Source organism: Epinephelus fuscoguttatus, linkage group LG23, assembly GCF_011397635.1.
Source record: "Epinephelus fuscoguttatus linkage group LG23, E.fuscoguttatus.final_Chr_v1".
Taxonomy (NCBI): Eukaryota; Metazoa; Chordata; class Actinopteri; order Perciformes; family Serranidae; genus Epinephelus; species Epinephelus fuscoguttatus.
Window position 1 is genome coordinate 17,624,349 of NC_064774.1, and position 24,420 is coordinate 17,648,768.

Consider the following 24,420-nt stretch of genomic DNA (forward strand, 5'->3'; position numbering starts at 1 on the left):
TAGTAAGGCAAGTCCTAATGACTCCTATAATGTGCTTCCAACCTCCCTCTCGCTGTCTCCCTCTTCAGCTCTTTCTCTGTCACCTCTTTCTTCCTTTCGCTGTGTTCTTTGGAGACACTTCTTTCAAAAGAACTCCATTTTGTTCTTGCCGCAATTTCCGCAAATAACCCACTCACCTCTGTGCTACGGGCTAATGATCTGCGCCGGTTATACAAGTGCTAAGTAAACTGTCTGACACCAGCAGGGTGCTGCTTTTCTCCTCCTCCTGTACTGCTTTCTTTAAGAGCAGGTTCAGCCTTTTTTTGTCTCTTGTACATCTTCCTGAAGGAAAAGTCTGGTGATATTCTCCATTTTTGTTATTATCAACAAATTCCATTGAAAAAAACAAAAGTGAATTAATACTAACAAGTATTGCCTGTGGATCCAAAACCTGACATATACTCTGTGCCATAAACCTCCATATTTGTCCAAAAACATCAGTGACCTTTGCTGTTGCACAGGGTTTCTTATTTCAATACTAGTCTTGCCACTGTAGCCGGTGTTACCAATGTTAGAGTATACACAGATTACATTACTTGCCCACCACCCACACCATGGTTTTGTTTTTTATCAACACTTCGTCAAATGACAGACGCTACAATTATAAAAGGGAAGCAGCAGCAGGAGTCAGATTTCAATTATCACCTGGCGAGGGTAAGGAAAGTTGACCGACAAGACTATAGTGGAGGATTCGTTGTTAAAGCGAAAAGCAAAAGTATCGGAGTATTTCGGATTTAAACCCAATGTCAATGGAGAACCTGATAACGTTAATAAGGGTAATGGAATTGGGTACATCGTCAAGAAGTTGGAGGTGTCACCTTATCTAACAGCTCGCGGTGGCTGTTTTTTCTTGTTCCAATGCTTCCTGCAATATGTCAAACTGATCCGCTGTCAACAAGTGCCGTAAATGACCACTGCTTTGTTTTCCAGACGCATTTCTAATGACTGATTGCGGCAGTGCTAATGTCACATTCATCGTGATAGAAGTTGTGTTTCGTGCCAATTCAGAGCATTTAATGTGAAGCTGCAGCAGTAGGAAATATTCAGTTTGCATTAGCAGTAACTTAATACAGTGCTCTACAGATATTTAGTGTCATTGATGAAACCTTGTATTGTAAAATGTCTGGTGTAATCAGTAACACCGCTGCTGTCACGAGTCTATTAACCTGTGGGAAAATCTGCTGGCTGTGACATCCCTATACTATACAACAATCACACTCTGCAGTTTATATTCAGTCAACTTCACGTTCACCCTAAATACTCACTAGAGCCTGGGTTTTTAACAGGGGGTCTGCGACCTCTAGGGGGTCCTTAAGAGTTACTGCAGGGTGACCACAAAAATATTTCTTGTTAATTTAAGTAGTCATCTTTTTTCCAATAATTTAAATATGTCTGAAAATATACCTTAAACGAAATGGCCACTTTAGAATGAAAATACAGACAGTATTTACTGACCCTCATGCTGACAAGAAGTCCGGTGTAGTTTTTTAATTCACAAAACTTGTTCGGGTATCGGAGGATAACAGCTAGCTGGAGTAACAGCTACACTTGGAAACCAACGGAACCCACATTTTGAAAATGTAATAAAACGCCGCTAATACATTTTAAAATAGTCAGAACGGCTTGTCTGTTGTAATCCCAGTGCCCTGAAGCTGCGGCATGCAAAATTGAATTGAAAATTTGAAAAGTTTTATTACATTTTCAAAATGTGGGTTCCATGCATTTCAAGTGTAGCTGTTATTCCGGCTAGCTGTTATCCTCTGATACCCCAAACGAGTTTTGTGGATTAAAAAACTACACCGTACTTCTTGTCTGTATGAGGGTCAGTAAGCACTGTCTGTATTTTCATTCTAAAGTGGCCATTTCCTTTAACATGAATCCAACATATTGTAAGCAAAGATAAATAGACCTATTCATAGAAAAGTCACTGACAAAAGGCAAACTATTGCCCATGAATCCTTGTGCAGTCATGTGAGCTAGCTAACGCTAAATCACTCTGCGATACCTATCCATAATGCAAAGATGAACTAGTTAGCTAACATTCATGTACTGTTGAAACATATTGGTCAGTTAGCTGTATTATTAGTGTGGCGTGTAAACACATTCTTGTGAGCCACAGTGGATTGTTTTGTAACTTTGTAAGCAAACCATTAGCGAAAGTGCATGGTGCGGCTAACGCTTCTAGCCATGCTACAACTACAACTGCTGCTCACTTAGCAGCTATAGGCAAGTGCAAACGAGAAAGGACTAAGAAATATTCAGAGAATTATCTGATATACAACTCTGTTTTATACAGTATATGTAGTAGGGTGTCCCTGCTCCGTCTCTCTTTGAGGTCTGGGGTTGTTGTCCTGGATAACGTTGAAGACCCCTGCAGTAGAGCACCAAAACCACAGTTTAAAATCATCCGCTCTAGCTTTTGAGTGCACCTTCCGTGCATCTACATTATAGACTGCATGAATTAATGGACATAGCAACCATGACGTCACCATCTGGTTTGTGGACTGCTGTTTCGAAGCCATGTGTTTGGCATTTCAGCCGTCACTATATTGTTTTTTTGGAGCCAGAAATGACGATAATTCAAGGAGAGGGTGAAGCTGTGTAGGAGCGAGGGGTGAATCTGACTCATAGATGCTTCACAGACAGGAGTCCTTGGCCTGGAAAACACTGAAGACCCCTGCACTAGAGCACCAAAACCACAGTTGAAAATAGTCCCCAACAACCAAAATTTAATATCATTTGAGTAACATTTGCTAAAACTACAGTACTGAGCTGTTTTAGGAATTGCTGAGCCTTTTCTTTAAAACACTCGACTCAGTTTTAAATATTTATTTTACACCAGTATTTGGAAGGAATGAGCTTTGGCTTGAGCGCCTGAGACAGAGTTGGGAAGTCAGGCAGTACTCAGACAGACACACATTGTTTGGTTAAGTGTCTTTGTGGGATTTGTTGACTTAAAGAAAAAATATAGAACTTCGCCAGCCTTATCCTTAAACCCATCATCATGTGCTGACAGCCTAAACACAACAAGACGATCTATTAGCATTGTTCACGGTCTCTGTCAAAACCCAAGGACTTGTGCAACTGCCAAACCGCGTACTTTCTGAGACATGTTATTGACTGCATTACCTTTGACTCTCACTGACAAGTCAAAACACAAATGGCCCATGGGGATTAATGCAGTGGAACAATGAAAAAATAAAGTCATTGTTCCCTCAGCAAAACAGACTGAAATGTCTTTTCTCTTTCTATATGCTACAAGACAAAAGTCCTTACATTGTGTGGTCAGCAGTGAACTGAATCCTGCCTTCAGTGAACATTTAGCAAGACAAGCAAACACACACACACACACACACACACACACACACACAAAAATGCATGAGCTTTGACCATGAACAAATAAAGCTTAGAGAGGGAAAATATTAATAGATCTGCTCATTATTGTCCCTGAGAAAGAAAATATATTGTCTCTGTGAATATGCACATCTCAAAGACAAAACATAACCTCCACAAGCTGGTAACTGATGAATAAGTCACAGTGGCGTGTGGCAATAATATATAAGACATCACAGGTACCAGGCCAGTGGATAAGTCTGGTGTCATGCATGATAAGTCAAACTCCCACATCTGAGATTCTCGCCAGAAGGGCAAAGTTGCAGCGATCTGTGCCTGTGTGATACTTAAAACGCCAGCCAGAAATCCCTGCAAAGCTTTTTTACTTCTTTAACCTTCACTTAACCATGCAAGTCATGTAAGGTCAGAAGTCTGACTTTGCAGAGAAAGCATAGAAAGAAGAGAGTCGCCTTTGGAGGGAGACGGCAAAGGGAATAGCAAAAGTTCAGCTCTGAGTCGCTAGAAGTCAGGATTAAAGATGTAGGGGAAAAAAATGAATACACGGGCAGGAAGGTGGGGAGACACGCTCGAGACAGACACCACGATCGAAACAGCAGGAGAGAGGCTGAGCATAAGATGACAGATACAGACAAACAGATGAATGTAAAGCATGATGCACTGAAGGCCGACAGCTGGGCTGAAAGACAGATGGACAAAATACAGATAGAGAAGGTGTAGCGGTGCATAAACAGCGTCTCACCTGCTCTGTTTTTCCTCTCAGACGTCTTCTTGTCATGCTTATAAAACTAAAATAAAGTGATGCCCCCTGTCAGTTTTGCACAAGACAGACAGAGCAGTCAAACTCAGAGACAGATGGTTTGCGAACTAAAGCGTGATTCGGGTGCAGATAATGTAAAATCAGTTAAATCTCTTATCGTGGTTTCAAATACTAAAGGATTTTTTATGTTAGGTATGATGGATTTTTACCGTGTAGGGCTTCCTCCTGAATGACAACGAGTCATATCATCATTTGACTGAGATTCTTTAAGTCGAGCCGTCGGTTTTCTTTTTGACAGTTAGTGTGTAGTGTACTTCTGAGGATATATCGGTCCCCAGATTTAGCTGCTTTCATGCTGCTCTTGGGTACAGGCAGCTGTGTACCCAGGGTGAGTCTGAGGGTGCTGTCAGACCTAGAGTTGTCTTGCTTTGGTCCGAATCAGGGACTAATTTGTTTCCAAAGTTGCATAATTGCCTAGAGTTGGTTTGTGTTCTCACGGCAGCATTTACAAGCGGACCAGATAAAATGTCTTGTGAGAGAAAGCTGCTCTTGACTGGTCAGCATTTCCATGCGTGAAAAATCCAGGAAGTAAACAAAACGTTGAAGAAGAGTACACTTGCAAGATGAATGTGACACTTTCTAATGTCACAATGGAGGGACAACTACGCAGGTTGATTTTAGCGCTGCTCATCGTGGACTATATTGCTGTCGTTCTTCATTTTAGGCAAACCATACAGTTTGAAAATGAGGCACGGCTCCGACTAGAAAACAATGTTTTGATTGAGACCATATCAAGAAGGGTTCTCTCGCCTAAAGCATCCTGCATGCGTACGCAAATTGCAGAGGAGTTTGCTGAGAAATGCCTTTGCAACTCTACTCACCGATTGCTACTTGCAGTCAGCTTCCAAGTTTTGTTACCATTCTGTTTCTCACCTGATCCGAACTGTACCTGAGAACACATGAACCCTTCTTCTCAAGTGGACCTGGTGCCAACAAACAGATAGACAAACCATGCCAGGGTGTGATACTCAGTGTTCACACCATTCAAACAAACTGGACTTTGGAATCGAGCATAGACTTAGATTTTGGGGGGATGCAGAGAGCATGTCCCTCTTAATATCTAGAGCATGTGCATTATCCCCCATCAGTAAAAACATAAAGAACTGTTAGAATGTGTCTCGCAGACACATTATTCCCTCTGGTAGAGTATGGTGACAGTATGCAACCTCAGAAGCAATAATTGCAGTCTGCCATAAAATGGAAAGAACATGAAGCAACTATTCATGGTTGAGACAGGAAGTACTGTGACATTTCTACCATAAACGGATGCATAAAAATTCACCAGAAAGCAGGAAATTAATTAAGAGACCCCCAGACCCCACACTTGACATGTGCCCCCTCAAATGTTGAAAAGAAACCTACACCCTCGGGGTCAAGCGCACCTCCTAAGCCACAAGTGCGTTACTAAAAGAGAAATAAACGTATCAGACAGATCCAATTCAAGTCTTTTGGCTTGAATTGGATTATTTTTCTCACCTGTCTGGCTGCAGGCCAGCTCTGCTGCTAGAAGAGATCCGATAGATCAATGGTTATGATCAACCTTCACAGCCTGCTCCCTGGAGGCAGGAATTAAAAGCGGATGCCTGATCAATCACATTGATTACCCCCTGAGATCAGTTCACTGATTCACCTGATCCAACCAGAAACCTTTTGCTTTAGATCTCTGAGCAGAGAGTCACCTCCTGTCCTTTTTAAAGTACCACTGGAGCTTGGCTGTGGTTCAGTTTTCAAATCCCTCACACAGTGATTTAGACCACACAATAACTGTATCAAATGAAGTAATACATGATGTCGTAAGTTTAAATAAAATGGTCATTATCTAAAAATATCTTTTCATAAAATTCAGTGTAAACCCCAAAAGTCAATAATGAAAAGCTGAAGAGTAAGAAAAACATTTAGAAACTTGTATTACTGTTCATATAGAAGCAGAAGGCACAGTGGGAGAGACGTGAGGCAAAGGCGGCGAATTCTCAGTGGAAGGACTGTCACAAAAAAGTCAACAACTCAAATGTGCACACAGACACAGAGATCCACATAGATTAGATTCAGTGTGACTAAAGGAGAATAAATCTGCTTAGAAATCAGAGAAAAAAAGACGCTCCTTATAGCCTCAGAACCTACCTGAGAATCTTTACGTTTTTAAGTTTTCTTCAGTATCAAAGCAATGCAGTGGTAGTTGTCTGTACAACCAGGGGTACAATGCAAACACGGGGGTTGCCTTGGACTAATAATTTCCGAGTCGACCAATAGTCATCATTTAGGGCCAGTAGTCGACTAGTCGCCCTCATGTTTATGATATTAATGTAATCATTAAATGATATATTTTGGGCGGGGCAACACAATGGTTTGAGTTGAAGGTGTGAGAAAGAATAGTATCAATAACATTGTTAACACTGTGCTACATTACAGAGAAATACAAAACCGTACTAATGAACCTTCATTAATATAGGCCTATATTTTATCTACAAGTGCACGTCACACACTGAGCGAGCCGCCTGTTAATGACGCTGTGGGCTAATGGGCATGTAGCTACTTCCATGTTTCAGATGATACGTCATGTTTGTAGTCGACCAATGAAGATGAGTTTACATATCACCTTGGGTTCGTCCTTCACCTTCTCAAAATGATCCCACACTTTGGATTTCCTGCCCGACATGTTATTAACTAGCCTGTGGAATAACCGCAGGTACCAGCCCTGGAAATTAACCTGACTCCTGTCTGACTGCTGAGTGTGGCCACTTCCTGTGTCTGTCCTTTCAAATTAAATTCCCACATGGTCCAGTCACATAGGTTTTGATTTATTCTGACAAGGCACAGCTCCTACTAGTTTCACGTTTGTTTTTTTTTCCTGCAACTAAGCGACCAATGAAATCTTGCCGACCTTTCTGGTCGACTAACATTGGGTCGACTATTAGGGGGGCAGCCCAACGCTTCACTACCTCAGTTTACACTTCCCGTTCTGTATCAGTCAGAAAGTAATTTTTTATTCAAAGCACCACACCTTCCAAACATCTTGCAGACACATGTTGCATCATTAATTCAGTGACATGTATGTTTAACAATATACATTTACACTTTTGCTATTTTGAGCTGTCTGTATGCTAATGACTGAACAAGTGATTTAATATTTTGCACTCTGTAACGACCACATTTTGTGAGAAAAAGAAGAGAGGTGAGAATCTAGCAGATGCCAGATGCCTCTTTGCACCAAGAGTTTTGCACATTAAAAACAATTAAAACAAAATACTGTAAGACTGGATTTTTTCATAGATCAAGCAGCATTTATTAAGCAGTAATTAAAGGATAATGCTAGTGTTGTTTTATTTTTCCACATAAAAAGGCCAAACACACCATTGTATTGCCTTGATTAATATAATCCATCATTTTACCTCAGACTGCTAAAGTAATATATGATTACACACAGCTAATTACTATTACTCTGTTTTCATTTATGTGTGCTGTTACAAACTCCAGCTGGAGACTTTCAACTGTGGCAGAGTGGAAGCTCTTTTAATACCTCTGCTATGATTGAGGCGTTATAAAGTCATGTTAGGAGAAAATGCCTCAGTTGTCTCATTTAGAGTGATTGATGAGGTTTGTGAAGGCAGCAGCGTGTTTCTGCAAGCTGGCTTTTAATGGGTTTTTGAAAACAGTGGGAGCCATGCGACTTCCGGGTGAGCAGGATGACCTGCAGCAGAGCAAACTCCTGACTGCAGAAAACACTGTACAATTATATGTGGTTGGGGGGGAAGAAGTCACGCTGGTATTATCCTGTAATATCTGCAAATGCTCGCAGGTATTCCCAGATCTAACAGAGAAATGCAGATCTTTGTTTGTTATATTTTAGGGAAGTTGTCAGCCTGCCTCTGCGATGTGTACTCTGGTGAAATTACTGCAGGCGATACAAATCTCATCTAACATCTGTTAATATTAATACTCCTGCACATCTTATAGATTGAAGCAGTGTTGCAACAGGCACCCTGCACTGCATCTTCACTTCTAATCTTATACACAGATTTTGCTCCGGTGCATCCACTAATACAATACTGTAATGGACCTCAGACGCTTGCTGCCATGAATTACCAATTTGTCGAGCAGAAATCGGCGGCTTTGTTTGATGAGGATGTGCGTGGGTTGTAAACGACGGCTACAAATTGCCCGTCACGTTGAATTTGAGGCCCATTCAGCCGTAGTGGATTTGATTTGTGAAGTAAGGAGGGCAGGGCTAAACGTTGTCCTATTGAGCCACCCCTTTTAAAGCTGTGGTAATGATTGCTCCCAGTGGGATTCCACTAAGTACCTCTGCTGCATGCTGTGCTGGTGCGCTCCTAATGTGCACACTTTATCAGCATTATTCTCCTTGCACATACATTACACTGTGTGTATTTTATTTATCACGTCAGACCTGTCTAATGGAGACAGATGGGATGTTTGTCAGAGCCAAAGATGCTAAAAAATGTCTCAACGTTCTGGTGTTCTTCAGGTCCTTTATGTCATAGCAACCACAGCAACTTTCCACATATGCATACAATGTGTGACCAGGTGTGTTTTTTTGCCACCTCTGCTTTTTCCAAGTTGACTCCTAGTTTCTGCTTTTCCTCCAGGCTCCAGCTCCCATGGCTTTTCCCATGACCACACCGCAAGTGCCTGTGTATGGAATGGTGAGTGTGCCAGTGCACGAAAAGAAGAAACACACTTTTCAATGTACACACACACACTCATTACTCACTTTTATTTCATAAAATGGAGTATGTGAATTTCATTATAAAAGTTGTAGAAAATACATTTCATTATGTAAAACTAACTTTAATTGTGCAACAAATAAATAAAATGTAGGGTAAAGAAAGAAATATAGCAAAAACAAAAACCTTCAGGGTCCGCTCAACAATAGGAACAAAACTGAAATGTCTAAAAAATAATAGTTTTTGCCAAATTTTAAGTTTCAATTTTCAATAGTAAAGTACATTTTAAAATCAATAGGTAGACTTTTAAGACAGATCATTTAATGTATATAATATTTTGCTAAAATAATAATCAAGTTAATTATGTACTTCTCATCAGCCAAGAAACTCGGATTGTTAAAAATAAGTAGCAGCAGTCAGTTCCAGTACCGGTTTCAAGGTATACCGTGATATGACAGTTATCGCACCGTGTACATTTGCTTATCTATGATATTGAAAATGGTAATGGAAAAATGGTTTCAAGTTTTCATTCCTTTAAGGGTCATTCTGACTGATGATAAGAATTCTGTAACATCGTGATACGGCGAAACTGCGGTATTGCAGTCAGACGGTCATTGCACCGTCAAAGTCTCATACCTTTGCAACCCTAGAGTAACATGATTCAATTCAATTCAACTCAATTCAAATGGCTTTATTGGCATGAACAAAGATATGTTACTGCCAAAACATTTCATTAAAAAAATAGAATAATGATAAATAAACAACCAAACAAAAATAAACTAAGAAATTGTTGAAATAAAATACGTAAAGAAATTAATGAATACAAGTGAAAATAAAAAGTAATCACATTTTCATATATTATATAATGTATGAATGTACGTAACATTCATACATTATATATACAGGTGTCACATACCGGTTCTATATTACATTGTTGCAGTCCATTTTGATTACTATACAATATGATATACGTAGTACACTGCTGTTTTTTTTCTTAGAGATAAATATATATTAGTCATTAGTCCTTCAGGCTGTGGCAGGCAGATACATATTTAGCTACCAAAGGAGCTGTTGTCCCTTCACTTGGGAGAACTGAAGAATGTCAGGAAGTTTGGAATTTTCTTGATAATATATCTATCTTTATTAGTCTTAGTGCTTATGTACATGCAGAATAAGGTTGCACTAAATATTTTCCTTATTGGTTACACTTAAGATTTTTTTTGCTTGTTGTTATTTGGCTCAGAAAATGTAAAATCATGTCCAACAAAGGTCCCAGAGCCCAATGTGATGTCTTTAAATGTCTTGTTTTGTCTGACCAACAGTCCAAAAATAAAATATATTCAGTTTATGCTTCTGTAAAACAGAGTAAGCAACACATCCTCACTTTGAGAAAGTTAGGACCAGTGAGCGTTTGCCTTTTTTTTACTTGATAAACAATTCAGAGAATTAGTTTATTATCAAAATAGTTGCCCTTTTTCCCAACTTAATTGACCAGCTAATGGTTTTAGCTCTTACACTGAAGTAGCACACTTTTCATCCCTGTGTTCTTGCCTTTTTTGCATTTTTTGCTTCTCATACTTTCCTTTTTATGGACCATCTTTCTCTGTCTCACCCACCCTTCTCTCTTTCCAGGTCCCTCCCCAGATGGGTCAGATGGGCGGGGTACCAGTGATGGCTCCTCAGCCAATGATGTACAACCAGCCTGTTCTCAGACCCACCAATCCCTTCGCACCCATGCCCGGAGCCCAGGTCAGCTATCCTGCACTTTGTGTTCATTCATACACACAAAACAATGCCTTTGCAACTGAAAAGATAGCTTTCTACTCTTAATGTAGCGCGTTTCTCAGTACTTTCAGTACTAAGAGTGAACTTAGGATTCACGGTTTTATAATGTTGAAACTCGAGTCACACCAGGGTTCATTTTCTTGTAATCTGTAATGGTTAAAATGTTAGATTCGTTATAAGGTCACAATAACATGACTTTACCTAGACTTTTTTTTTTTAAACAATGCAGTGAGACATAACACAAAACAGTAAAAAATGTACACATAGCAAGACGAGATGGATAATGTGACACAACGTTGTTGACATAACAAACCAGGAGGTACATGTCTGTCATGTCTGTCATGCGTTATGCATCAGCAGGTCCTATAGGAATAATGTCAAAAGAGGGATTTCTCTTCATTTGCTTGTTGTGTGTACTGGTTCTCAAAAGGTTGGTACATATACAGAAACTTTCCAAGGGAGGTGAAGCTTGCAAACGTTCAATATAAAATTCACACCTTTCAATTGCACCTTTTAATGGTGAACTTATTTGGGGGAAAGAACCCATAAAATCTGACCTGGAGAAATTCCACAGGGAGGATACGGGGGCCTGAGAGGAATTTTTCCTTTGGAGAGATGTAGCCTATGTTTTTGGAGGGAGGGTCATGGGGGATGTTTTATTTTTATTGTTCAATGAAAGTTCAGTTAAGTCAACTCAACTAGATTGATTTTCTTTAATTCCTATTAGACACGTTTACAATTGTGTCTGCTTATGATCTTGTAAAAGGTTTGTTTGTATCTACATGAGACGTGGTGAATACAGCCTGAGCAAACAACCCCTATATTTCCATTTTATTCTTGTTATCTTTATGAAAGGTTTCCATTTTGAGCATTCCTTGACTTTTGCAGCCCTGCTTGTGAACCCTTAATCACCAGTTGCGTGTCTTTGAGTTCTGACAAGGCCAGAACAATCACAGAGTGCAAAACACATGCACATCTTTCTTGTCCAAGAGCAGAAAAACTGTTACTGCGCTTTCTGTTTGTCAAGGACTTACAAACATTGTCAAACATCCAATTTAAAGTCTCTACTTCCTTGAATTAAGTGCAGCGTTTAAACCCGTAGCCATTATCAGTAAAGGTAACATAAATAACATTTTGTAGGGAGGTAGATGCAAAGAAATATAAGTGCAAATTGCAGTAAGGTATACGCAATTATTGTAATGATGTATGTATTGCACTGTTTTGCGAATACAGTCTTTTGTGTAGCTTAAAGCTGTTTGACTGACCTGTTTTCGTGCACGTAGACTCCTGCTGAGAAATCCTTTGTTGGTATAAGTCGTATTCAGTGCATTAGTACAATGATCAAAACAAACAATTTCTCTCTTTTTCCCCGCTCCTTTCTGTCTATTCAGATGCAGTTTATGTAATCCAGTCAGGGGGGTAAGCAGAGTGCCAAAAGCGACAAACAAACAAACAGCAGAAGAAAACACACAAGAGGAACGATCAGAGGGACGGAGGAACGATTTGATCATGCTAAAACGACTAAGAGACAGACAGACGACAAGATAACCAACCAACACCAAAAAACGAGTTGGAAAGAGGAGAGGATGACCGAACGGAGGATGGAGGGATGTGGTGGAGGAGACGGTTGTTGTCTGAAACAACTTGCGAGTGTGTGTATGTGCGTGTCTGTAGCTTCTTTCTGTTCTACTGTCTTATTTGTCTTTTAAATCGATGGAGTGATGCTTCAGGAGAGGGAATACGGATGAGAGAGGACGCTGTGAAGAAAGACGGAGGAGGAGAAAAGAGGGGATTGAGGAAACCCTACCTCTGGTTTTCAGTCAAACCCATCTGACTGCTGTGAGAGTCTCTGCTGCAGAATTAGCTTTATTTCATACTGGTGCTATTTTGTCCTCTCTTGGTTACCGTCCGCCTGCAACGGCAACTTGGGAGCACTTAGGAGGGGACAAGTGTTTGTTTAGTGTGCGTGGACGAATGTGTACTTGTGCAGCAGTTGTTTCAGACAATACCTTTACAACCGACCTCATCTTCATCCCCTGCGTTCGCCGTCTGCGTGCACAACTGTCCAATCAGCGAGAGATTTGGAGGCGAATCTTCTCAAGTGTGTTTCCCATAATTTTACGCTCTCTGTTGGGGCTATCTTTGTATTTTTCAATCTGTTTTCTTCTGCAGCCTCTCCTGAATGTTACCGGGGCTTGTACAGCGATTTGTTGAACCATTTGTTAATAGTAGTTGAGCGTTTGTTGCTATGGGTTTTTAAGCTTAAGTCTTTGTTACTCATACTGCATTGTTTTCTTCTCTTAAAAGCGACAGATACACACAGAGAGATGGGGATTAGCGGTGCAGTAATACGCTGGCACAATACAGACGTCTAAATTGTCTGTGAACCAAAAATCTTAAAGCCTGGTCACACGAGAAAGTTGTACAGGGAAATATGTGGAAGTGGTACTCGCAGGACTAATTGGTGAACTACTAGAGCTAGCAAGCTAACTGCTAACACTCTAAACAGCCAGGGAAATGCTAATGCTAGTCAGTTCTTTGTCTGCATCGTTGTTTAGCTTTGTCCCCTGGCATTTATCTTGAGATCATTTGATTAAATAAAGTGTTATAAAAGAGAGGGGTAAAGCTAATCTAAGCTAGCTAGCTAGCTCAAACTGTCAGTTAACAAATTTGAGGGGAAAAAGCAGGCCCTCAGAAAAGCCGCTCAGCCTTGCAGCAAATTTGGTCACTTAGAGTATTGCAGGGAAAAATCCCCTGTGGCGCAAAAAGCCTTTTCCCCATAGACTACCATTATAAAAGAGATGTATGTAAAACTGTCGACAGGACACCTTCAACCAGCTTCGTTAGCTTGGTTGCTAATGTGACACTACGTTCACACAGGTCATTAAAAAATGTTCCCAAGGAGGTCAAATGAAACTGGATAGTGAAACTAAGCTAATGAGCTACGATAGCCTCCTTCATTTTAGTCTATCCGTTCCCCCAAAAAGACTTGTAGCCTCCCCTCTTTTCCTCACTCCTGCGCTAGCTTGGCTTGGTTTGGTTTAGCCTGTCAGCCCAGTGCGGCAGGGATTTGCGTCTCCATTACAACAGGGCTACCTGCTTGAAGGTGTGTCTTCAACTGTTGACGGCTTGTCTTGAGTGATGACGTTTAAAAGTAGAAGGCTGATCCACGGCTGAAGTTCCTCGTTGTTTAGTTCCAAGTGTTTTTCCATCACATAGCAGGGCAGGTAAAAGAAGTTTACCTGTTGGAGGTGAGCTGTTTGCAGAGGTGCAGTAAGAGCCTGTTGTCTGCAGCTCTTCATTAACATCTCACTGTGGCTGTTTCTGCTTTCACTCTTCCTCCATGCGGTATTTGGACTTGTTTTATTGAAGAAAACCCCCTAACAAAGTTCCGGTAATTTGCTTAACACATTTTAGATTGTTCACAAGCGAAGTCCCCCGTATTTTGTTATGTAAAAGCTTTGATTTTGAAGCAGCAAAGTAAGGAAATGTTGAGTTTTCATCAGCAGTAACTTAACATGACTCGTATGGCTGATAGCGAACATGAAACAGTAAAATAAAGCATATATCTAAAGTAAAAACAGGACACAGGAGAGAAACTAAACTCCAAACCACAGAGTTTCAGTTAGAAGCTACAAAAGTACTGAGAGCTGAACACACAGAGACTTTTAAAGATGGCTTCCTCACTGGTCTCCTGCAGACAGAGGTGAGTCGAGTCTTGTAATACACACATCGTCGTCAGGGGTTGGCTACACTTGGCGAGACGTCATTGCTACCTGCATGGTGCCGGTCAGGTGGGCTTTTGGCCCTACACCAGAGATGGTCCATCACTGGTGTGGCTCAGCAAAGACAAATCGCTGCAGTGTGGTTTGACTCATGACGGCCCAAACTGGTAATGGAAAAAGGGTATTTCTCTTTGGTTAACGGCAACAATTTGTTGGTTAAGTTTCACAAAAGTACTTCACCCTTGCTGTCGATCCACTGATTCTGGCTGTTACACTGAAGTTAGCTCATTTCACCATTTTAAAGTGCTGGTGTGACCAGGCCTTGAGCCAAACATAATCTTCAACATTAATCTTGACACATTTTGGAAATCATTACTCTCAGTAGAGAGTAGAGTAGAGGAAATCTGTATTTTTGTTACGCTAACACAACTGCGGTGTTTATTAGCATCATTAGCCGCCTGTTAGCACCTGATTGATCTGTGTGTATCTGTTCCTCTTGTCTTTATCAGCTTACCCATCCAGATTCAGACGTCAGAGGTTTCTAAAATAAGAGCTTTTTTATGAGGTGCACCCTATTGGCAGATCCACAGTATGTGCCGGTGATTGATGACAGCAGCACTGAGTGAGTGATTAAACGTTACTGAATTAAGTTGAATTCACTTTAAATTGCACTGAATCAAAGCGAGCGGCTTTAAGTGCGACTCCGTCTGCACCGAGAGCCAAAACGACACTGGACGTTTGGCATCACCCTCGCTCCGTGACTCCAGGAAATTTTGGGGGATCAAATTTGACTCATGTAAGAGGTCATTCCTCAGCCAAAGCATCCGTCACCATGAGTTTGACTGTTGGTATAAGTGTGCATTATGCATCTTCAGTGTGTTCACGTGTGTGCTTACACATTTTCTGTGTATGTTTTTCCATTGAGGGCTATTTCTGAGGGTCAAATAGTGTCAAATTTCGAGCCAAATTTGAGCCAGTGAGTTTGACAAGAAATGTGCTTTTTTTTTTTTTTTGGTTTTGTTTTTGTAAAATCAAAATTTTGTTGCAAAATGCACATGCAAAAGTTTGCACTGAAGTGACTATCCTGCCGTTAAGTAGAGCTGTTGCCAGTTCTCCTGGTGTGAAAAAAAGTTGAGAAAGAGATTTGAAGTTTGTAGAAATCGTTTGAGGTTTTACAATAATGAGTTTGTCTAATCTACCAGCCACTTTGGCAGGTGACTAAAAATTGTTTTTCCTGCCATTCTAACGATGAACTTGAAACTTTTTGTAGTCCCATCCCCATCCCAGTCCAGTGTCTACATCCCAGTGATAGTCGACATGAAATCTCTAGAAATCTCGCTTCAGTCTCTAAACTCTGTCCAGCTGGTCTATCTCTAGAATGCTTTTTTAGCCTGCTTCGTCACTGTTTGGTATGTGTAGATATGTAAAAAAAGAAATTATAGTAATAACCAGTTTCTGTCTAGATCGTCTGCTCCCACCCATCACTGTCGCTGTTGGATAGATATTGCTCTTAGACGCTTCTTGTCGCAGTCTTGTGTTAGCTTAGCCTCTCTTCATAGTATCCTCCTTATAGAAGACCTCCTGCAGTAGGTTTCCCACCTTGTCCTCACCTCTGCCAGTGTCTAGTAACTATAGCTCTATTATCTCTCTTGGTGTCTCTGTCTTTTAGCCGTAGACGAAACCTTTCGGAGGCTCTCAGGCTTTGTGGTTCGCTTTTCTCTAGCTTTGAGTGCGCTCTTTTTCTTCTTGCTGTTAGCATTGCGCCAGTGTCTGGTTAGATAAAGGTCTTCGTCTTTTCTTTTTTCTCCCCGTCTCGAACGCAGCGGCCATCTCTGCCTCTCGTTATGATGTCAGCAGCCTACAAACTGTCTCTGATTGGACTGTTGAACCCAGGCGGTCAATCAGATGCTTGGATATCCAGGTCTTTTGGGATAAATGGGAGACTCTGCTGGTGAGAACAGTAGCATATGTAGTCCAGCCAGGTTTGGGAAAGCAGCTAAAGCTAAAGTCTGTCTGCTCAACTAGCCACTTTGAGTCAACCAGCTGTTGTTCAGGGTACTTTTAAGGTTCATTCAATTGGGAAACTGTGGCAAGTAGCAAGGGAATCCACGAATCACTGGGACACTTGAATAAAAGTTCAGTTCCAAGTCCTGACTTTAAGAAACATGTAGGTTATCTTTGGTGTCCAGAAAGCTGCTTTCTGGTGTTTGTGATGTCCTAGAAGTTAACTTTTATTAGCATGAACTCCCTCTGACACCACCTGTGTCCTAAAAAGGCTCTCCGCCCTCTAAATCCAGGTACCTATTGCTTTTGGCATCCAACTTGGACTCTCATTAAACTATTTTCTTAATGGTCTGCGCTTTGGCACCAAAAATGAGTTCTAATCACGGCTCTTTATTTTTCTGGGACAGCTGTCTCGCTGTCTCTAATCTGGCGATGATGAATAGGCACTTCAGAAAGAGAAGCCGTTACCGACCGTGGCAGTGATCCAGAATCATATCATCGTCACCCTGGATCTTAAGAACAATGAATCATATCAGGTCTCAATGCAGAGCTGATAATTCCTGATGTTTTGTAATTACATCCTCAGAATACGAAATGTGTTTGGCTTCGGTGTGAAGGACAGTGCAAGGATGTTTTGTGTTTTGTCACCTGAAACAGGTGAAATCAAACAGTATGAAAGCTGTTTGACCCAGTCTGACTTTTTTAGTTCTTTTCTTTCAAGCCAATTCGACATTTTGCGTTCCTCTTGGTCAGCTCTCGGCTTTTCTTCCCTTTCTGTTCTCTAAAACTTTCTCTGCATGGAATCCAGTCCTGCCTGTTGCGATGAGATTGTCTTTGTCTGTGTGTCTCAAAGTGGTTTCAAAATGGTCAAATTTTGTGGGATTGAGAGAGCGTAGAGACTACTGTGGTTTTCTGAGTCTCGTAAATGTTACTGGCTTGTCTCCGAAGCGTTGATGTAACTGCCAGTAATTATCACAGCTTTATCATGGAGGTAATTTTGTTATGGTATTTATCCAGGGAGGAGTCCGGCCGAGCATGCAGGCTCTTTTTTCGGCAGCTCCTTTCCTCAAATTCAGACACTTTCTCACATATAAAGCTGGGAGTTTCCCCAGGACAACCACTGTTCTGTTTCTTTTTACGTTTGCTACCGCCCTGGTCTGTTTGGGATCAGGCCAGGCAACCTCGTGGCAAAGTTTCTCTCAACTATAAAAGCTGCTACCACCTCTCTGCATTGTTGTAGCATGAATCAAGGTGGAGAAGGATACACGGATAAACATTGATGTCATATTAAAATGTCTGTTCTCTGCTAAGGCCAAGTGTATCAAACATTTAGAGAGCAGACTCCTCTCTGGCGAGCCATCTCTCTTTCTGGGGTCAGTGAGTGCATGGTTGTATCGTTGTCGATGTTTGTTGTCCTTTTTCCAAAAAGCATGATATGACAGTGATGGTGATGATGAAGATAAATTCTCTCCTCTTGTTGTCCCAGTTTTAAGTCGTCTTGTCAGGTGCCCCCCCCCCCCAAGACAAGGTGAAAGGGGCGAGATGGATCACACTTTGTTGACCAATCATTTGCCGTCCGTGACAGGGACTGAATCTGACAGATGTCTGTGCTGTCGATAAACGAGCCACTGTAGCAAAAACGGAGCGCCAAACCTCTTTTGTGTTACTTTTCCCAAAGATGTCACATTTGTTACTTGGAGCACAGATTTGTCCTTTTGGATTCTCCATTGTTGTGGCGCCATCTGCGGGTTGCTGTGCACCTTGCAGCCGTGGCAGCGTTAGAATAGAAATTCAGAAAACACCCACAGAAATGACAGGAACGAAACAAAGAGAGGGGCTGTTTAACAGATAAATTTCCTCATTTTGTCAGTGAGTTGGTGTGTTGAATCAAAGATCTCTTGTGCACGTTCTGTTTTTTCTACATCTGTGTTTTTTGGTAAGAAACCCTCGGATTGCTGCCTCACTATTCTGTATATAAAGAAATGCACACACTCACAACACAGAGCTTAAACACATACTCTCATAACCTGCAACAGCATTATTTTTCATTTACTCTTTATTTTTCTGAACGTGAAAGATATTAGCGTTATACAGCAGTATATAGGTATGATTACTCCTCAGTGGGGACGGGCTAAACAGACAGACGATGCAGATTTCGAGGGCTGCAGACCTCCCTGTACATCAGGATCAGCCATGAATTCTCAATGATGCCAAATGTCTTTTTGAGCAGAGTACACCTTTTAATCTGTCTCTCTCTTTCTCTCTTCTCTGTCTCCTCCCCCCATCTCTTTGTACATTTTTTTCTATTTATTTAAAGCAGAAATATATGGATTGTATCAAGCATGGAAAGGCAAACAAATGTTACAGTTGACAACAAAAATCACAGGCTTTTATTTTACAGCAGTATATTTGTTTATTCTAGGGATCTGTTTTCTCTCTCTCTCTTTTTTTGGAAGAAATAAAAAGTCATTTTCCATTCCTAAACGACTGTCTGTTTTTATTGACGCTTGCCAAAGGAGCTGCAGCCTTGATTCATCACTCAAACCGCCAGGAAAAGTCTACAAACCTTTAAAATTTTACTTTTAAGTCTCCGGTGATAAAAATCCAAGGCCTTGAAATGTCAAACAGTGAATCGTCTGATTTTTAATTGCTGCGCCAGAAGGTCTGAGAGTATGTTTTTCTTATTCAGCCTCGCCTTTTCTGGCGAGGTCTCAACCCATGTTTTATCACATCCAATATGTATTTTATCAGCTTTATATTTTACTGTGCAATTATTTTTGAATTTCACTGTGGAAAAATCGACAGCTTCACATTCACTAACAACGTAAAATCTACCTGCAAGAATCAGCCTTCCTCTGTCCAGCTCCAGGCAAGGGTTAAATCTCTTGCTCATAGGCACTTTAATTATTGAATGAGCATGTTTCTATTGTACTTTTCATATATATGGGGTCTGACATCAGTCAGTTTACTCACAAGACAACCCAAATTAAATTAAACCTCATTATCCAAAGATGCAAATTCATTTAAGTTATTGATATTTTCATAAAAAAACAACACCTCATTTATACTCACATAAATATTCCACACTAATGGCTTTAGAAATTAAAAAGTATGATCATAAGATAATTTTTAAGCAGATTAAAAGGTGCGTTAGCTGTTACAATTGGTACACGTGGCTAAAATCTACAGCCCCAGCATGATTTTAAAGGTGCTACATGTAGCATAGTAGCAACAGTAATTCATTGCCATATTAAATTGCGATGGAAGTATTCAGTGTCTGTAAACAAACAATATTATTACCAGGAAGTATTTCAGTCTCTACTGGCCTTTGTACCGCTTTATATTTGGTTGGATTTGGCGGAAAATCCCCAGGAGGTCATTACATTTGCTTAATAAAAAGATTGACAGTTGGTCCGCTTGTTAATACACTGAATATCCTCCTGAGACCCAAACTTTTGTTTGGTATGTATTTTTAATTTCTCTCAGTTATTTGGGATCAGTAGGACCTGATAAGTATAAAAAAACTTAACATTGTCGACGACAATTAAGTCCCAATGTCCCCTAACGAGTACTTCCTAATTAACAGTGTCTGAGCTTGTTAGTATTACTAAAATTGGTCAAATTTGTTGCCATATCAAACTACAAACATTAATAATCATAAATAAAGTAGTTTTGCCCATAAAATTTGATCAGGTTTTGTCCACTTTTGTGTCGGGATCGGCTCCAGACTGACTTGGCAGAGATGGCTGCCATCTTGGTTTTACATGGATTAGTGTATTGTGCTCTTACTACCACTAGATGGCACAAAAAGTGTCCACAAACGAGGACAACAGGTCTAAGTTAAGTAGAATGAAGTATAATGGTGCGTTTGTTTTGTACAGCAACTGCATCAACCCCGACATACGAATTCAAGATGGCTGCCAGTCACATACATAGTGAGTAAACACTCTGCTAAAGTACTGTTTATAGCAATTTTATCTCATTTGTTTTACATTAGGTCAGCCATATCCATAGTACTGTTCAAATTTTATCCATGGGCATGTTATTGCTAACAGTATGGCTACGGATAGCCCAAGGGTAGAACAGTAACGTCCATGTATTTATCCGACTTGTCCACCGTTGCCAACTAGAATTCAAAAACTGTTGTCAACTCGGAGGTGACGTCATTCCCGCTTCCGACTTCCGACCTCCAAGTACAAAACGAACGCGCCCCAAAGTCAAGAGAACCCAAAATGTAATGTCCATATATGAGGACACAGGGTCTCAGGAGGATATCTGTAAAAGAGGAAGGATATTTGGAAAATATCCGACACCTGAAATCCACACTAAAGTCAGTCTTCAGTCGATTCTTGAGATACTACCGCTGTCTCCCACAATGCAATGCAGAAAAGAGATGGAGTAGCTGCTCACAGCTGGAAAATACTTGCGGGTGGTGTTAAAATAGCTCCAGAAAGATTGCGGAAAATAAACTAAAAAAGAAAGACAGATGTATGTAAAGTTATTTGTATTCTCACTGCTTAAACGGTAGGCTTTACTCTGACAGTATAGTATGGAGTTAGGACACAGCAGTGGTTTAGACCAGTGTTTCCCAAATGTCTATTACTATTACGACTCCTTTGAGCTCATCATACACTATATTTGTTGTGGTTTTAAATATTTTCTTCCTTTATAAACATATTCAGTGAAGTCTGCTGCTTAAAATAGTTGCAATATTTTATTGGCCTCTTATTTTTGGCTCCTCAATCATATAACCGAGTGTGTTTATCAGTAATGAAGGCTTACATGTAGCAGAGAGGTGTTTTATAAACTGAGTTTTTGTAGTTTTGCTCCCAGATATGCATCATCCTGTCAGGCACACAGAGACAAATGCTGCGACTACAGGTGGTTTGACAATAAATTATTCACTGAAGACAAAACACTGCCGTTTGTCAGGCTGAGAACGTTTTGAGTGATATATTTCCTACTGAAAACCATTTAATCAAAACCCCCTGAAATACCACCAAATGCATCACTGCCGGCATCTGTGAGAGCCTCTTGATGTGATTGTGTAACAAATGTACACAAACAGTTTCATTATTCAGAGCTCAGTGGGAGTCAGGAGGTGGGAACCTGCTTTTTTTAATCCTTCACCGTGGGAGCGTTGGTGTTGTTGTTGTAACAAAATCAGACCAGGTAGTTAGAAGTGTTTTAGGTCAACCTGTCACAACAGGTGTGTATATATATACAGGTGTATACAAAAACAGGTAAATAGTAACTACGTACTGGGAATGATGCAAAATATTGAAGTTTTCCCATCGTTACAGGGAATAGCCTATAACTTGTCAGAGGTGTTACTTTAAGTTGCATTTTACTGCTAAAATATGTTCTCGTCATAAAACTGGGCTAACTATGAAGTGAAGAGGCGCAAATACTTTTGAATTTGGTGCTAAATGACCAGAGAAAACAGGGACAAGGGGGCTTGGGCATCCGTTTTTGCTCGAACGGTGAAAAACCTACAACTACCAGAATGCACTGCGCCGCAGCGGACCAATAAACGCTCCCGCTGCTTGCTGACAAATAGAGCTCAGCCGTTGCCGTTTTTTCCCACAAAAATCAAAATGGCGGCCAGCGGGAAACAAACTATCTCGACAAACAGTCAAACGGTAAGCTAAAATATGTTTCTTAAAACATTTTAGGCAAGAAATAGTCAAGATAGTAACAGAATCTTGGTTTTTACTTGATCAACACAGCTGATCAACTGAGTTTTACAGTTTGATGTGAGTTTTCTCCAGCCTCTGAATGTACAGTACAGGAAACAGTATGGTAACCGCTCCTTGTTCACACAGTCTAGCATTACAGCCAAACAGTGCTCTAAAAATATGTGTCTGGAGACATTTCATACAAGATACAGACAACATTGTGACAGAACTTAGTTTGTATTTAATTAACATCGCCTGCTAGCAAGAAACTCCTAAAGGACAGGACATGACGTCAGTGATAGCGTTTGAATTTTGCATTGCAGCCAGTTGTATTGGAGTCAGTGGGGCAGACATGGCAGATGACACAGTAACCCCTCATATCTTTGCTGTTTCAACATTGACTGAAAAATGATTTAACCAAATTGAAAAAACACAGATAAGGTGATGTTAACTATCTAAATGTGCATGTTTGTTTTCATTGTTATTGGTCTCCAAACAGATTATGGCTCAGTGATTTACATCCATGCTAACGTTGGTCAGCTAATGTTAGCCTTTATAATTAGCTAGCATACACATATAGTCATGACAACAATTAATGTGGTGACTTTTCAGAAAACAAAATGTCTGAACAAGCCACTGGAGGGGCGAACAGGTGATCTTGTTCCGCATATGTGTTCTGGGCTAACAATAAACCAATGTCCAGTACATGTTATGTATTAGGATTTGGCGATCCATTCATTCTCAATACAATATATATCTACATGTTCACCGTAACACAGAAGGGCGACAGCATTGTCCATATGTAACCATTATTCCATTTAGGTAATTCAGTTTTACACACCAGTGCTATGTGGTTTTCGACATGCTTACATAACACGGGCAACAGCTGTTTGCTTCCTGTTCCACACACCTGATTCCCATAACCTGGAGCTTGCTTATGTGCACTTCACACATCTTCACTTTCATAACTGCATGTGTATATTTGTATTCACCTTGTGTTTAGATAAGGATAAAATAAACAAAAAAACCCAAACAATATTATGGCTACAGCAATTAAGCTTGAGAGGCTGTAACATTTGCTATTACTCGCCATCTGTTGCTTTCACACCTTCACGGTGATTATTGCCTAATTTTTACGGTCTAGATTAGGGATTGGCAACACAAGCAAAAACACTATTCGAAAAAATCGTGGCAACTATTTGACAATTTTTCGAATAATCGACCTGTTTGTAGAAGAGCATCAAACTAGCTGGTAGCCCATCTCACACCGCTGTAGCAATCCTAGACTGCCCTCCTGTGGTCAGGAGCTGAATTGCATGTCAAATAAAGGGGGGGGGAATAAGACGGCGAATAGTAATAGTCGCATTAAAAAATCGATTTTTCAAAAATAAAACGACTATTCGAAATTCGAAAATCGTGACCCATCCCTAGTCTAGATCAACGATGGGCATCTCAACGGGGTTGTTGCCGGCTAACATTAGCTAAACAAGGTGCAAATGCTAACTTAGTTCATCGATGAAATAAGGTAATAAGTACCACTAAGTGATGAACCTCCAGATTTATGATCATTTGGCGAGTAGCGCTGCCTCCTGACAAAAATAGAAAACAGTATCTAATGTTAGCCCTCCTGAATATTATTAGATATAATATCAAAAGTGTAAAGTATGGAGAGTTAGTACATGTACCCACTAACAGCAGGTAGTGTTAGCTATCATGATCCAACAGGGGCTTAATGTATTTTTTTTTATCTGGTGGAAGGATTTTTCAGTCGCAAACAAAGATATTATGGGTGATATTGTGATTTGCCATGCCCACCCCATTAACTTAAACAGAAGTGGCACCAAAGTCTGTCTTCAAAGCAAAATTCAAATGCTGCCACTGGTGCCATGTTCTTTCCTTTTATCGTTTCCTTGATGAAAATGCAAAAGTTCAGTCTGTATTTGGGGCAGCAACAGCCCTAGAGCCAGTAAAAGTGGAGAGACGAGCAGGGAGATCTAGCTGTTGTTAAGATGGAGAAAAGTTTACCATAGTTCATTTACACACTCCCCACATTGTGATGATACAGCTGGTTGAACATCCACAAAGTAGAAGTTACTGTAAATGTGCAATTATACTCTTGTCGCCACAGCCAAAAGTATGTGGAAACCCTTTGTTCCAGTTGAGGGACGTCTTAACTTGGTGTAGTGTAGAGAAGACCCATTTCCTGTTTTCACATTATGTATTTCTGTCCAAAACTAGGTCCATAAAGACTGGTCTTCCCAGTTTGGTGTGGAAGAACTTGACTGGTCTGCGCAGAGCCCATCCAGCACCTTAATGGGATGAACTGGAACATTAAT

The 24,420-nt window shown here is 40.5% G+C and overlaps 1 protein-coding gene across 2 annotated transcripts in view; it reads left to right on the forward strand.

The window, feature by feature from the left end:
* si:ch211-200p22.4 (phosphatidylinositol-binding clathrin assembly protein) overlaps positions 1-15,427 on the forward strand; it is a 124,498-nt gene extending 109,071 nt beyond the window's left edge. For both annotated transcript variants that reach the window (XM_049569303.1, XM_049569304.1), the window contains 3 exons: positions 8,815-8,871; positions 10,525-10,641; positions 12,069-15,427. In XM_049569303.1, coding sequence (XP_049425260.1) covers positions 8,815-8,871; positions 10,525-10,641; positions 12,069-12,083 — 189 coding nt within the window. In that variant the 3' untranslated portion in view covers positions 12,084-15,427. The remainder of the gene's footprint in view (positions 1-8,814; positions 8,872-10,524; positions 10,642-12,068) is intronic.
* Positions 15,428-24,420: the final 8,993 nt, after the last annotated feature.